At 37.9% G+C, this 12799-nt stretch overlaps 1 protein-coding gene across 3 annotated transcripts in view; it reads right to left on the bottom strand.

The window, feature by feature from the left end:
* Positions 1 to 348: 348 nt before the first annotated feature.
* The window catches only part of suco (SUN domain containing ossification factor), a 111228-nt gene continuing 98777 nt past the window's right edge, over positions 349 to 12799 (bottom strand). For all 3 annotated transcript variants that reach the window (XM_072274272.1, XM_072274270.1, XM_072274273.1), the window contains 6 exons: positions 7584 to 7671; positions 5983 to 6087; positions 5350 to 5489; positions 3628 to 3719; positions 2133 to 2191; positions 349 to 1995 (listed from right to left, as the gene is read on the bottom strand). In XM_072274272.1, the coding sequence (XP_072130373.1) occupies positions 1552 to 1995; positions 2133 to 2191; positions 3628 to 3719; positions 5350 to 5489; positions 5983 to 6087; positions 7584 to 7671 (928 nt within the window). In that variant the 3' untranslated portion in view covers positions 349 to 1551. The remainder of the gene's footprint in view (positions 1996 to 2132; positions 2192 to 3627; positions 3720 to 5349; positions 5490 to 5982; positions 6088 to 7583; positions 7672 to 12799) is intronic.

Genomic DNA, 12799 nt, shown 5'->3' with positions numbered 1-12799 from the left:
AGCAAGTACATGTTTGGCACAGCATTGTGGGCCGACGGCCTGTATTATGCTGCAGGTTTTCTATGTTTCTAAAGGAAATTACCTGGAATGTACTGTTGCAAAAGGTGTCAAAAGCAGATTCAATTACTGAAAGGATATTGAGCCAGTGAATGGGATTATTTAGATTGCCCTAAAAAATAAAACCAATTTCTTAATGCCAAGCACCTCTTTTTGTCCTGATTTATGGTTTCCTGTACTTTACTTATGAAATACTATGCCCCTTAGTTTTACTGGTGTAATTAAACATCCTTTATTAGGTTCTAGATCTAAAAGGGTTTTAAAAAGTAATCAACTAATCACGTGAACTGATTAAAGACAGTAAAGTGATCCATTTTATTTAGAAATTCACAGTTTTCTAATGGCACTACAGCTCTGCAGTCACATTATCCTTGTGTTCCACAGTGTTGTGCATAGCACTCATACAAGTTTAAAAACATATAAATAAGTTGCTTAAATTTGGACCCTTTCATAGAGGCCCACAACAAACTGTCCTTAAGTTCTGTGACTGGCTAATCCGCAAATCAGCAGGGTACAAATGTACCAGAGTCAGACTCTTTTCTAAGGAGGCAAAAGGGTGGAAGAAAATTAAAACATTAAATTAGTTACATTACAAACTAAGACAAACTTCAACTCAGCAAAAAAAAAAGCATTGGAATAAAAGGTAAAAGTGCACATTGAACTGCAAGTTAGTGATTTGACATCAGATGTTCTGCCATTAAGGAACGCTCTTCTTGAACACACTCAAATATATACATTCCAAAAAGAAGAGCTCATTTTCATACATTAACTTTCTAATACATGCCTTAGAAATTAAAACACTGTACCATGATGTGAAAGTACCAGGTAAGAAGCATACAAATCTGCACTCTAGTCAATTTAGAAATTTTGACTTGTGTACATTGGACTGAATTTAAAGTTGAATTGTAAAATTAAAACAGGATTTCAAAAGGACCACCTCCCCTTCCCTCCCAAACATTTCATATTTAGTTTCTTTGGAGTCAAAACTCATCTGATGTGCAGATCATCTATAGAACTCTAGTGTTACAGTATCAAATCCCATACAATCGAAAGGAAAAAAGATGAACACAAAGTACATAAATTGGAGATGAAACATCTCCCGTTTTCAGCTACATTATAAATATACAAAAGGCACAAATATGGAAAGGTGCAAGTAGGAGGAATACAGCTCAATGCAGAAATTATGCATTAATCCCTGTTCCATCTGTACCCAGTTAATTATGATTCTTAATCCAATTAATTGCACTGTGTATCCTCTTGAGAGATTTGAGAGATTCTTCTTCTATGTCTTATATGCCTTCTTCAAAATTCACATGGAGTTGACTTGTAGAAAGTTGCTCCCCATTGAAGTACAAATCACTTCTGCTTCAAATCAACCCTGAAGACAGACTCACACCAGCAGATTATTTCAAAGTTCAGGTGTTGCAAGGCCAAAAGTGCCTCGTAAACCATAAATGAGAAAGAGTGCTCCAATTCAAAGTCAATACGTTTCAATCACACATGGCCCGAAACTGTTGTGACACCAAATGTCCCAACTGTAATGTCCTTATTTCCTTTTATTATGTCATGCAAACTTGGCATTGATCCTGATTTAGTTTGCATCAAGTTGCTAATGAACTTCGTTTGATCTGTAACCTTTGACTTTTTCTTTTTCAAAGATCGTTTGTCATTTTTAGCCTTTTGTGTTTGTCCATTGCAAAGGCTCGTGCATGCTGTGATGCCACAAAAGTAGGACTCCTCTGACTGGGATGAGGTCTCTGAACTCCCTTCAGATGGGGGATCTTTGAGCGAAGAACTATAGACAACACTGGTGTTCGAAAAGTCACTTGGATTTGAAGGAGCTTTGCAAGGTTTTATTCCTCCATTAACTATTGGGATGACAGACTCTGTTGGTTTTACGATTTCAACTTTCTCAATTTTTGTTCTGCAGCGCTTTTTCTATTAAATTAAAAATAAATGCTTTCAGAGGTTGTTTGCTTTAAAAGTGAAATACCAATATCTTGTTACATTTACCAGATTAAACTACTGACCGACTAGAATTAAAAGTTCAAAAAGTAAAATAAATAGCACAGTACCTTTTTATTGTCCTGTAAAAATTTTAGTGGTTCTACAATGTACAAGTCATCTGGCCCCACTGAAACAAAAAGTGGTACAAATATCAGCAGTGAAATTGATAAAAGCCATGTTTTATACTTCATAGCACAGTCAGAGGGAAAATTTTGAATCAAATAAGTATATATAATAAAATTTTAGGACTTGGATATTAAAAGGCAACTATTTCTCACTGGGCCGAAGGGCCTGTTTTCTTGCTGTATTGCTATATGCAAATATATCTCACTTCCCTGAAGAAAAGAAAGTGAAAAGTAGAAGGGGTTTAAAAAGCAAGAATATTTCATAAAGACATTAAAATAATTCTAAATGGATTTATTTCAAAATTATTAACATGGAGGGGGAAAATACAACTGGATTAACCTTCTTACTTCTTTGCTTTAGGCATTCAGAATTTAGATAAAGTTCTTCTCAAAAGAGAAGAAGGGATGTATGTTATAACAATAACACTGTTCAAATGGATAGAAGAATGATCAGGACAGATATTTTAATGGCCTCTGTCTTAAGTAACAAGCAACTTGGGAATATGGTAGGTTTTGTTTTTATCACCAAATTTTAGCCAATTAGAGTAAGAATAAACTCATTTTACAAGCATTTTTCAAATTCTTATTTAATATGGGAATCTTTGCGTGGCAGGGATCGTCAAAAGATGGTAACAAAATGCCTTATTCAACTGTGAATAGCCCATATTCTTTATAAAGGTTAATACAACAAAAGCCTTCAATCAATATTAAATGCGACTCCATTATGGTTAACAATGAGAGCAAATCAGGTGACATTTTCTTCCCTGAAGTAAATATAGCAGCTGCTTTCACAATACCAGAATTTTAAAAAACAATATACACATAAATATTCTCCAACTATCGTGAGATGTTAACTCACATTTTCTATACTTTAATTCCAGGCCTCCTTATTCCTAGTCCAGTAACAAAATACTATGCTGCGGGGTTTTCCATTTCACGAAGGCCTCCTGGCAATTCAATGACTCCAAAACAGGGCATGTTTTCTAAAATAGTTTAGTTATTCAGCTGGGTGCAACTTTAAGGTATCAAGAAACCGTCTTCAAATCCGTTAAGAAAACACAGCTCACATATGGCCATGAAAGTTCTTGATACTAAAATCCTTTGTTGTTAAATCTCCGAAGTTCAACTAATTCAACAGTATACACAATTAAGAAGATTCTGCTTGCACTGAGTTGCCTTGAAATGCACTGCCTTCCGATGGGTTAGCTTCACTGACTGACTTATTGCTTTGGCCCCTGAACCTTTCCTCTGGTGCTGATACACTCTTCTCTCGTGGATTATCATTTGCTAACAAATAATGAGGGAAGAAAAACATTAAAATAAGCCAACGGTATAAATCTAATCTTTTAAACAATTATCTTATATACACTGCTCAAATTTTTAAGTTCAATAAAGGCTTTCATAAATAAGGTAAAATGGTTGCCACTTAGATACCTACCTTCAGTTGCAGGCAGATGAAAAGATTTTGAACGAACAAGGGGAAATGACGTTCTTCTGAGAAGATTCATATCATCATAGGAAGAAAAACATCTTTATAATACAAAAGACTTTGTTAAAAGATGTATATTATTAAATAAAAATATAAACTTTCAACTTTTAACTAAAAAAAGTTACAACTTAAGTTTGAACTTTAGATTTTCAATTCCAAGGTAGGTCACAACAGATAGCAGATGCATTGGTCATGATCTTTCAAGAATCACTTGACTCCAGCACAGTCCCGGAGGACTGTAAGATTGCAAATATCACTCCACACCAAGAAGGGAGGAAGGCAAAAGGAAAGAAATTATAGGCTAGTTAGCCTCGGGGAAGTGTTGGAGTCTATTGAGAATGAGATTTCAAGGTACTTGGAGACCGATGATAAAATAAGTCAAGTCAGCATGGTTTCTGTAAAGGGAAATCTTGCCTGACGAATCTGTTAAGAGATCTTCGAGAATTCGAGGAAGTAACAAGTAGGGTGGACAAAGGAGAGGCAGTGGATGTCATTTACTTGGATTTTCAGAAGGTGTTTGATAAGGGGCCACTTAAAAGCCTAACTAAAATGGAATTATATTTTGGTACAGTAGATTTATACGAGTTGAGTAGATCATCCTCAAAAAGCACAAGTTTAGTTTGGCAGTTAGACAGGGCAGTGAAAAAGGCATTTAGCATGCTGGCCTTCAGTCAGAACATTGAAAATTAAGAGTTGGGACATAATGCTGCAGTGTGGCAAGTCATTGGTAAGACTGTATTTGGAGTATTGTGTACAGTTTTGGCCACCCATTATAGAAGATATGGTTAAACTTGGGAAAAAAAAGAGTGAAGACCCAAGGATGTTAAACGAGACAAGGTGACCTGATTTATAGGGAGAGATAGGCCAGGCTAGGTCTTTATTCATTGAAATGTAGAGAATGAGGGGCAACCTTATAGTAATGTTATCATCCCACGGTAGGGGAATCCAAACCTCACTGACCTAGATTTACAGTGAGGGGGAGATTGAAAAGGGATCCGAGGGACAAATTTTTCCAAGCAGAGAGTGATGAGTTTATGGAACAAGCTACAAAAGGAAGTACAGGCCGACTTTCACTAATCCGGCACCATTGGGACCTGATGAGTGCTGGATTAGTGAAAATGCCGAATTACAGAAGGATCACATTAAGCATAATCAGTGCCGGATTAACGAAGTAACTAGATTACAGATAGTCAAATTAGTGAGGGTCGACCTGTAGTTGAGGCAGGTACAATGGTACTATTTAAACCCCTAGATGGGTATATGGACAAGAGAGACTTCAAGGTATATGGGCCAAATTGGGACTAACTGGTCAGCAGAGACTCATTGGGCTGAATAGCCTGTATTGCTCTATGATTAAATTAAAACAAGCATATTGTGAACACCTTCCTATATATGCCTTGTGACATAACCGTTACCAACTAGTTCACAAAAATCCGCTCGTCTTCTCATTATTTGCTTCCAAATGAAAGCAGGAATCACAGTAATAATTAATGCACTTGTTTGTGAACTTAGAAGAGTTTATTTGCCCTTATGTCCGTATTTTTAAACAATCTCATTTAGGATAATGCTGGTCAAAGGTTTCAGTTATAAATGTTAAAAAAAATCTGAAAGCAGTTCTCTTAACAGTTTCTATTGAAATTGTTTATGGTCGCTTAGTGGTAAAAGATCTACCTTTTTGGACTTTTGGGAACCGAAGGCGAGTGAACATTCCTCGATCTTGGATTTTTCCAGCATCGCTGCACACATAACAGTGCAGCCAGAGTTACACAAAGAGCCAAGGAAATTACCAGGTAGTTCTGACGGTCAGAAACCTAGGAGAAAAAGCACTAAATACCTCAGGACATGTTGGCAGGGTAAAGCTTTACATTTCAACTTTACAAAACTCAAAATTGCCATCTATTTATGGTCTAAAGAAAAAAATAAAAACAGAAATATCCCAAAGAAAAACTGCACAATCCCTTTATTCTGTCAATAACACAAAAGTAGTTATTTTTTAATAATATATACACAAAGTTTATTCAAATGACTAATATTCAGTACTTCATAAAACATACTATTTACAGTTTTACTTAAATATGATCATCACTAGCTACAACACACTCAAGTCCAAATAGTTATAGGTCACACAACACATAAACAGGATTCTTTTATCAGTATAAGGGTTTTATACACAAATAGTCCAATCTGCTCAACTGGATTTTCCCTTCAATTTACAATAAATAAATGCAAATTAATTAAGTCATAGATTGGAGAACCATCACAATTTCACAACAGGAAACACTAAAAAGGGCTTATATTAGTTACCTCACGGTCCAGCCGTTTCACTGTTTCTGTTAGATTTCCCACCAGTTCAGTGAGGTTTGCAAGCTGACCCTGGAGCAAACCAATTGTTTCAGTTTGTCGTTGGTCCTGTATTTAAGGGTAAAAAGATCAATTAGCAAACAAATAATTGTTCTCCCAAACATAACTCGCAGTAGTGGGCCAAGTAAATTTGCACCCCAAATTGTGGGGTTTTTTTGGAAACTGAAAGACTTTTCTCAAGTAGGTTGATTCACCTTAAAGTTACAAAACATGAACATTTAATTTACATACTGGTTTAATAATTCTTTCTCTCCAAGAATAATGAAAATGAAATCTTGCTTCCATTCAGCCCTCAACAGCAATACAAATGCTGAAAACCTGACTTGCTGTGTGAAATATTACTCGATGGCTCTGGGTACAAGATGTATGCAGTGGAAATGGCTAATACAAAAAAAATTACTAAATACAATGAAAATCAACATATTCAAAGATCTCAAAGTATTCAACAACTTGGGCGAAAGCATTGAGACTGCAATCTTTAGTCAGTGATTGGCAGCCCATAGTTGCAAAACATTCTGAAGTAACCAACCCCAGTAAAATAGTATATTTTCCTATCTTCATCAGTATATTTTATTACATTTGTACTGTACCATTTAGAGATTTTCTATTGATAATCTAATCTCTTGGTTACTTGCAAAAGATAGCAAATAGGAAAAACAGGCAAAGAGACACAGAATTCCTCACTGTCTAAGCCTCAAGAGAAGATGTTGAAGCTAAATAGTCAGTTGATTAGATTGCCAGCTTTTTTCAAGATGCATGGGCATATACAGATAAACACTAGTCCTGCAATTCTCTGAGTCCATGTTGACCATCAATCATTCATATCAACTTAGTTACAAATAAGCTGGAACAGCAAGGAACTGTCTAAAAACAAAGCCTTCATTTAATTGTGCAATTTAAACTCTAGGATGAACAAGATGTCCTATAGCCTCATTTAAAGTCTAGGATGAACAAGATGTCCTATATGATGGAATAAAAAAATCAGCCTACAATCCCAGAAATCTGGAAGAAAGAACATACAAAATTACAACAAGAATCCAAGAGTGCCGAAGCTGTTCCTCAGGATGGACAATCCAGAACTAAACGGCACAGCTTCTGAGCAAGAAAGCAATTGTTTAAACCTGAAATTTCTTTACTCAAAATGAAATCCTTTACCCGATCCAGTAGGCTTGAATAAAATGAGCTGCATTTAAGATAAACTGGGGAAGTGGACTCAAGATTTAGGAACAGTCATAATTTGATTCAATATCAGTCATATTCTTCACGAATTTTTCAAGACTGTGTGGTCTGTTCCTTTTGTTTAAATATCGTCAGATGGACTCTTTACCAAACTCAAGCCACTGATCCTGAATATCAATACACATCGATTTTGTTGCCAAATTGGTGACCAACACACATGACACTTCCTTCCCCACTGTTATCCTGTAGGTACTGACAGTCTACCACCCCTATTGGCTAATTTAGGAAATACACTGAATGTTCATGATCTCCAGTGTCCATCAGCTTTCCACACCAAATGATGTTTAGAAATGCAAACGATATACCTTTTCCTCTGCTATTCTTGAAGTGTTCTGTAGTTTAATTATTGTCTTGTTAAATGCTTTCTGCATTTCTTCCATTTGCTTCCGATACCTAGAAATCAAAATATATCATTACACTGCAGAGGCACCATTCTACAGTTTAAATGGATATCTGTTTGATATATAATACACACTTGAGGTACAATAATCTTAACAGAACAGTTAAAATACATAGACTATACAAATGTTGAACCTATGAAACTAATACACTCACAACTTGCCTGATAACCTTTTAAAAATATAATTTCACTTATTTAATTAGACAACACCTACAGTTTACAAATTCTACCTCACTATCTGAACTTAACCAAAGATTAGTGGTTCCAATGGCACCTACACAGTCCAATAATTAGTAGAGAATGAAGCAATTTTATTCCAATAAATATCAACATCAAGTATTGCAACTGAAGGAGGGTGAGCAGCACGAGGAAAGGAAACAAAATGAAAGTCCTTTAATGCTCCAGTTTCTACTGTGAATGCAATGATAGCAAGGTGCCAGAATGTATCATTTCCCTTTAGATTTTTCAAAATATTTTCACTAGCTAAACATTGCTCAGCAGGACAAAAGATGAGAATATAAACAAAAGGCTGAATCACAAATGTTAGTCACATTAACCCATCCCTGCCATTAGTAATAGCATAGAATTTTATAACTGGCTTTCTGGCACATCAAGGAAGGAGGATAAAAAAAAAAGGTGAAATTAGGCAGCTTGTCTGCTCGTGCAATCCGTTTTCTTGAACTGGGCCTGACAGAGCAATTTCTTACAGTCAGGCAGGCTGATGACATGCACTGCCCACATGGAACAAATATATCCAAGCATAGAAGGTATACCAATCTATAATATGATGGCACAATGCTTCACTCTCCAGTAAAACATGGTGGTGATACTTCTATAAAAAACACAAGCTTTCAAATGAAGTTATGCAATAACTGAAATTTGATAACGCACCACATCGTGTGACAAAATAGTATCAGCAGCCAATTACAGTAACTGTATAATAGTCTGTAATTCTTGTATTAGAAAGTGGGCAACAGGAAAACTATGTAAAAAAAAATTAGCATACAAAAAAATGTAAACCTTAGCTCAGTGATAACACACTCACCCCCAGAACTGATTGAGATCTAGTATAATGAAATGAGCATATGACCCAAGGCAGCATTTCATCTGTGCCAAGGACATATGATAGTTCTTCTACCACTCTAAACCACATTCATCCCATGACCAATACAGATCATCTAACCCTTCTGTAGCTGAGGGGAGGACTTTGACGCAAATTGGCTGCTGTATTCCCCTAAATTATACCACTTATAGATTGGTTTTAAAACTAGTAAAAAAAACACAAACTTGTTCTTGGCATAATGGCATCCGGATGGTTCCAATCCAGTTGCCAATGCTAAATATAACATTCTACTATCCAGTTGATTTGTTCATTTTGCACGGCACTAAGTGGATAAAAATATAGAGGATGGCATCTTGAATGTATCCTACATGTAACCTTGAAGACCTGCACACGTGATCCATCTAACATCTGACCAAGCAAATTGTGTACAACTTCAATACTGCCATTCAGCTGACGAGACGGAGAGCCGCGAGTTAACCTGTTCTTTAATGAGTTAAGTCTGGCGTGGCCAAATAACAATGCACTTAATTTCCTTAATCATCAGAAAACTATTGGAAAAAGAATCAAGCATGCAATCTCACAAATTATGCATTTCAACCATCTACTCTTTAAAACACTATCTTAATGCTTATTCTAGTTTCAGCAGAACTATTTAATGCCTATTTTTTCCAACGTAATGGTTCAAACAAACATGAAATCAGGGAATGGATACCAGAAATGTTTTGGACTCTACTACCCTAGAGACTTATCATCCACTATTTCTGCCTTTCATAATTTTAAACATTTCTACAAGGTCATCCCTCATTCTCCTACATTCCAAACAATAAAGACCCCAGTCCAGCCAACCGCTTCCTATAACTCAGGTCCTCTAGTCTTGGCAACATCCTCAAATCTTTCATGCACTTTCCAGTTTAACCACATCCTTCCTAGTGACCAAAACTGAACACAGTACTCTAAAATGCAGTCTCAACTACTCATACAACTGCAGTATAACAAACCAACTCCAAAACTCAGTGCCCTGAATGATGAAGACATGTACTAAATGACCGCTCATCACCCTATCTACCTGTGATACTACTTTCAATGAACTACACACTTTTACTCCTAGAACCCTCTGTTCCATTACACTGCCCAATGCACTAAATTCATGGTACAACTCTCCCCATTCTCTTTGATACCCTGGCTAACCAAGAAGCTATCCATCTCTGCCTTAAATACACCCAATGACTTGGCCTCCACAGCTGCTTGTGGCAACAAATTCCACAGATTTACCACCCTCTGACTAAACTAATTTCTCTGCATCTCTGTTCTAAATGGATGTCCTTCAATCCTGAAGTCATGCCCTCTTGTCCTAGACACCCCTACCATGGGAAATAACTTTGCCATATCTAATCTGTTCAGGCCTTTTAACATTTGGACTGTTTCTATGAGATCCCCCCTCATTCTCCAGAACTCCAGGGAAAACAGCCCAAGAGCTGCCAAATATTCCTCATACAGTAACCCTTTCATTCCTGGAATCATTCTCGTGAATCTTCTCTGAACCCTCTCTAATGTCAGTATATCCTTTCTAAAATAAGGAGCCCAAAACTGCACACAATACTCCAAGTGTGGTCTCATGGGTGACTTATAGAGCCTCAATATCACATTCCTGCTCTTATATTCTATACCTCTAGAAAAGAATGCCAACATTGCATTTGCCTTCTTCACCACCGACTCAACCTGGAGGTTAACCTCTAGGGTATCCTGCACAAGGACTCCCAAGTCCCTTTGCATCTCTGCATTTTGAATTCTGTCTCCATCTAAATAATAGTCTGTCCATTTATTTCTTCCACCAAAGTGCATGACCATACACTTTCCAACACTATTTATTTGCCACTTTACCCATTCTCCTAAACTATCCAAGTCTCTCTGCAGGCTATTTCCTCAATATTACCCGCTCCTCCACCTATCTTTGTATCATCGGCAAATTTAGCCACAAATCCATTAATCCCATAGTCCAAATCACTGGCAAACACTGTAAAAAGCAGCAGTCCCAACACTGACCCCTCTGGAACTCCAGTGGTAACTGGCGGCCAGCCAGAATAGGATCCCTTTATTCCCACTCTGTTTTCTGCTGATCAGCCAATGCTCCACCCATGCTAGTAACTCCCCTGTAATTCCATAGGCTCTTACCTTGCTAAGCAGCCTCATCTGTGGCATTTTGTCAAAGGCCTTCTAAAATTCCAAGTACACCACGTCCACTACATCTCCTTTGTCTACCCTGCTTGTAATTTGCTCAAATAATTTTGCAGTAGGTTTGTCAGGCAGGATTTTCCTTTCAGTAAACCATGCTGGCTTTGGCCTATCTTCTTGGTCTTGTGTCATCCGCAAATATATTGATCGAACCTTATGCTTTTGCATTCAAAATCCCTTTCATAAAAATAACTAATAACAGAAGTTCCATCTGACCCCTACAAGATACCACTAGCCACTGGTAACAAAAAATGCTGGAGAAACTCAGCAGGTTCGGCAGCATCTATGGAAAAGAGTACAGTCAACGTTTCTCACGAGGAATTCTGCAGGTGCTGGAAATTCAAGCAACACGAAGGGTTGACGAAGGGTCTCGGCCTGAAACGTCGACTGTACCTCTTCCTAGAGATGCTGCCTGGCCTGCTGTGTTCACCAGCAACTTTGATGTGTGTTGGTTGAGTTAACATTTCTGGCCAAATTGATGGCTTTGTAGCAAAGTTTGCAGATGATACAAAGATAGGTGGAGGGGATATAGTGCTGAGGAAGCAATATGATTGCAGCAGGAATTAGACCAATTGGAAGAATGGGCAAAAAAGTGGCAGATGGAATACAGTGTTGGGAAATTTATGATAATATATTTTGGTAAAAGGACTGTTGTCTAAATAGGATGAAGGTTCAAACATCAGAGGTGCAGAGAGACTTAGGAGTCCTCGTGCAAAACTCCCAGAAGTTTAATTTACAGGTTGAAACCATGATAAAAGGCAGCAAATGCAATATTGGTATTTATTTCAAGAGGAATAGAACATAAAAGCAAGGAGATAATGCTGAGCCTTTATAAGACCGTAATCAGGCCGCACTTTGGGCACCATATCTCAGAAAAGATGTGTTGTCATTGGAGCGTGTTCAAGGGAGGTTCACAAGGATGATTCCGGGAATTAAGGGGTTAACGTGAGGGGCATTTGGCAGCTTTGGGCTTGTACCTGCTGGCATTTAGAAAAATGCATGGTGAACTCACAATGTTGAAAGGACTCGATAGGGTGGATGTGGAGAGGATATTTCCTATGGTGGGGATATCCAGAAATAGAGGGCACAGCCTCAAAATTGAGGGGTAACTTCTTAAGAACAGAGGCAAGGAGGAATTTTTTTAAAAAGATAGTGAAACTGTGGAATACTCTGACACAGACCGCAGCGGAGGCCAAGTCCATGGGTATATCTAAGGCAGAAATTGATCACTTCCTGATTGGTCAGGGCATCAAAGGATTTGGTGAGAATGCAGGTGTATGGTTGAGTGGGATCCAGGATCAGCCATGATGGAATGGCAGTAGAGACTCGATGGGCTGAATGGTCTAATCCTGCTCCTATGTATTATGGACCCTTCAGCAGGACTGGGGAAATTTGAAATACAGATGAGTAGATTTGAAAGGTGTAGGGGAGGGGAGGGAAGGGAGAAACAAGGTGATAGATAAAACTGGGAGGGGGAGGGGTGAAGTAAAGAGCTGGGACGTTGATTGGTGAAAGAGAAAGGGATACAGGGCTGAAGGGGGAATCCAATAGGAGGAGAAAGAAGGCCATGGAAGAAAGAAAAGGGTTGGGGGAGAGCATCAGAGGGAGGTGATGGGCAGCCAAGGAGATAAAGTGAGAGGGGGAAAGGGGGTGGGGAATGATTAAGTGAGGGGAACGGGGCGCATTACTGGAAGTTCGAGAAATCAATATTCATGCCGTCAGGTTTGGAAGCTACCCAGACAGAATACAAGGTGTTATTCCTCCAAACTGAATGTGGCCTCCGCGACAGTAGAGGAGGCCATGGATAGACATATCGGAATGGGAAT

Source organism: Mobula birostris, chromosome 12 (genome assembly GCF_030028105.1).
Source record: "Mobula birostris isolate sMobBir1 chromosome 12, sMobBir1.hap1, whole genome shotgun sequence".
NCBI classification, from domain to species: domain Eukaryota; kingdom Metazoa; phylum Chordata; class Chondrichthyes; order Myliobatiformes; family Myliobatidae; genus Mobula; species Mobula birostris.
This window is presented reverse-complemented; position numbering and strand designations above follow the sequence as displayed.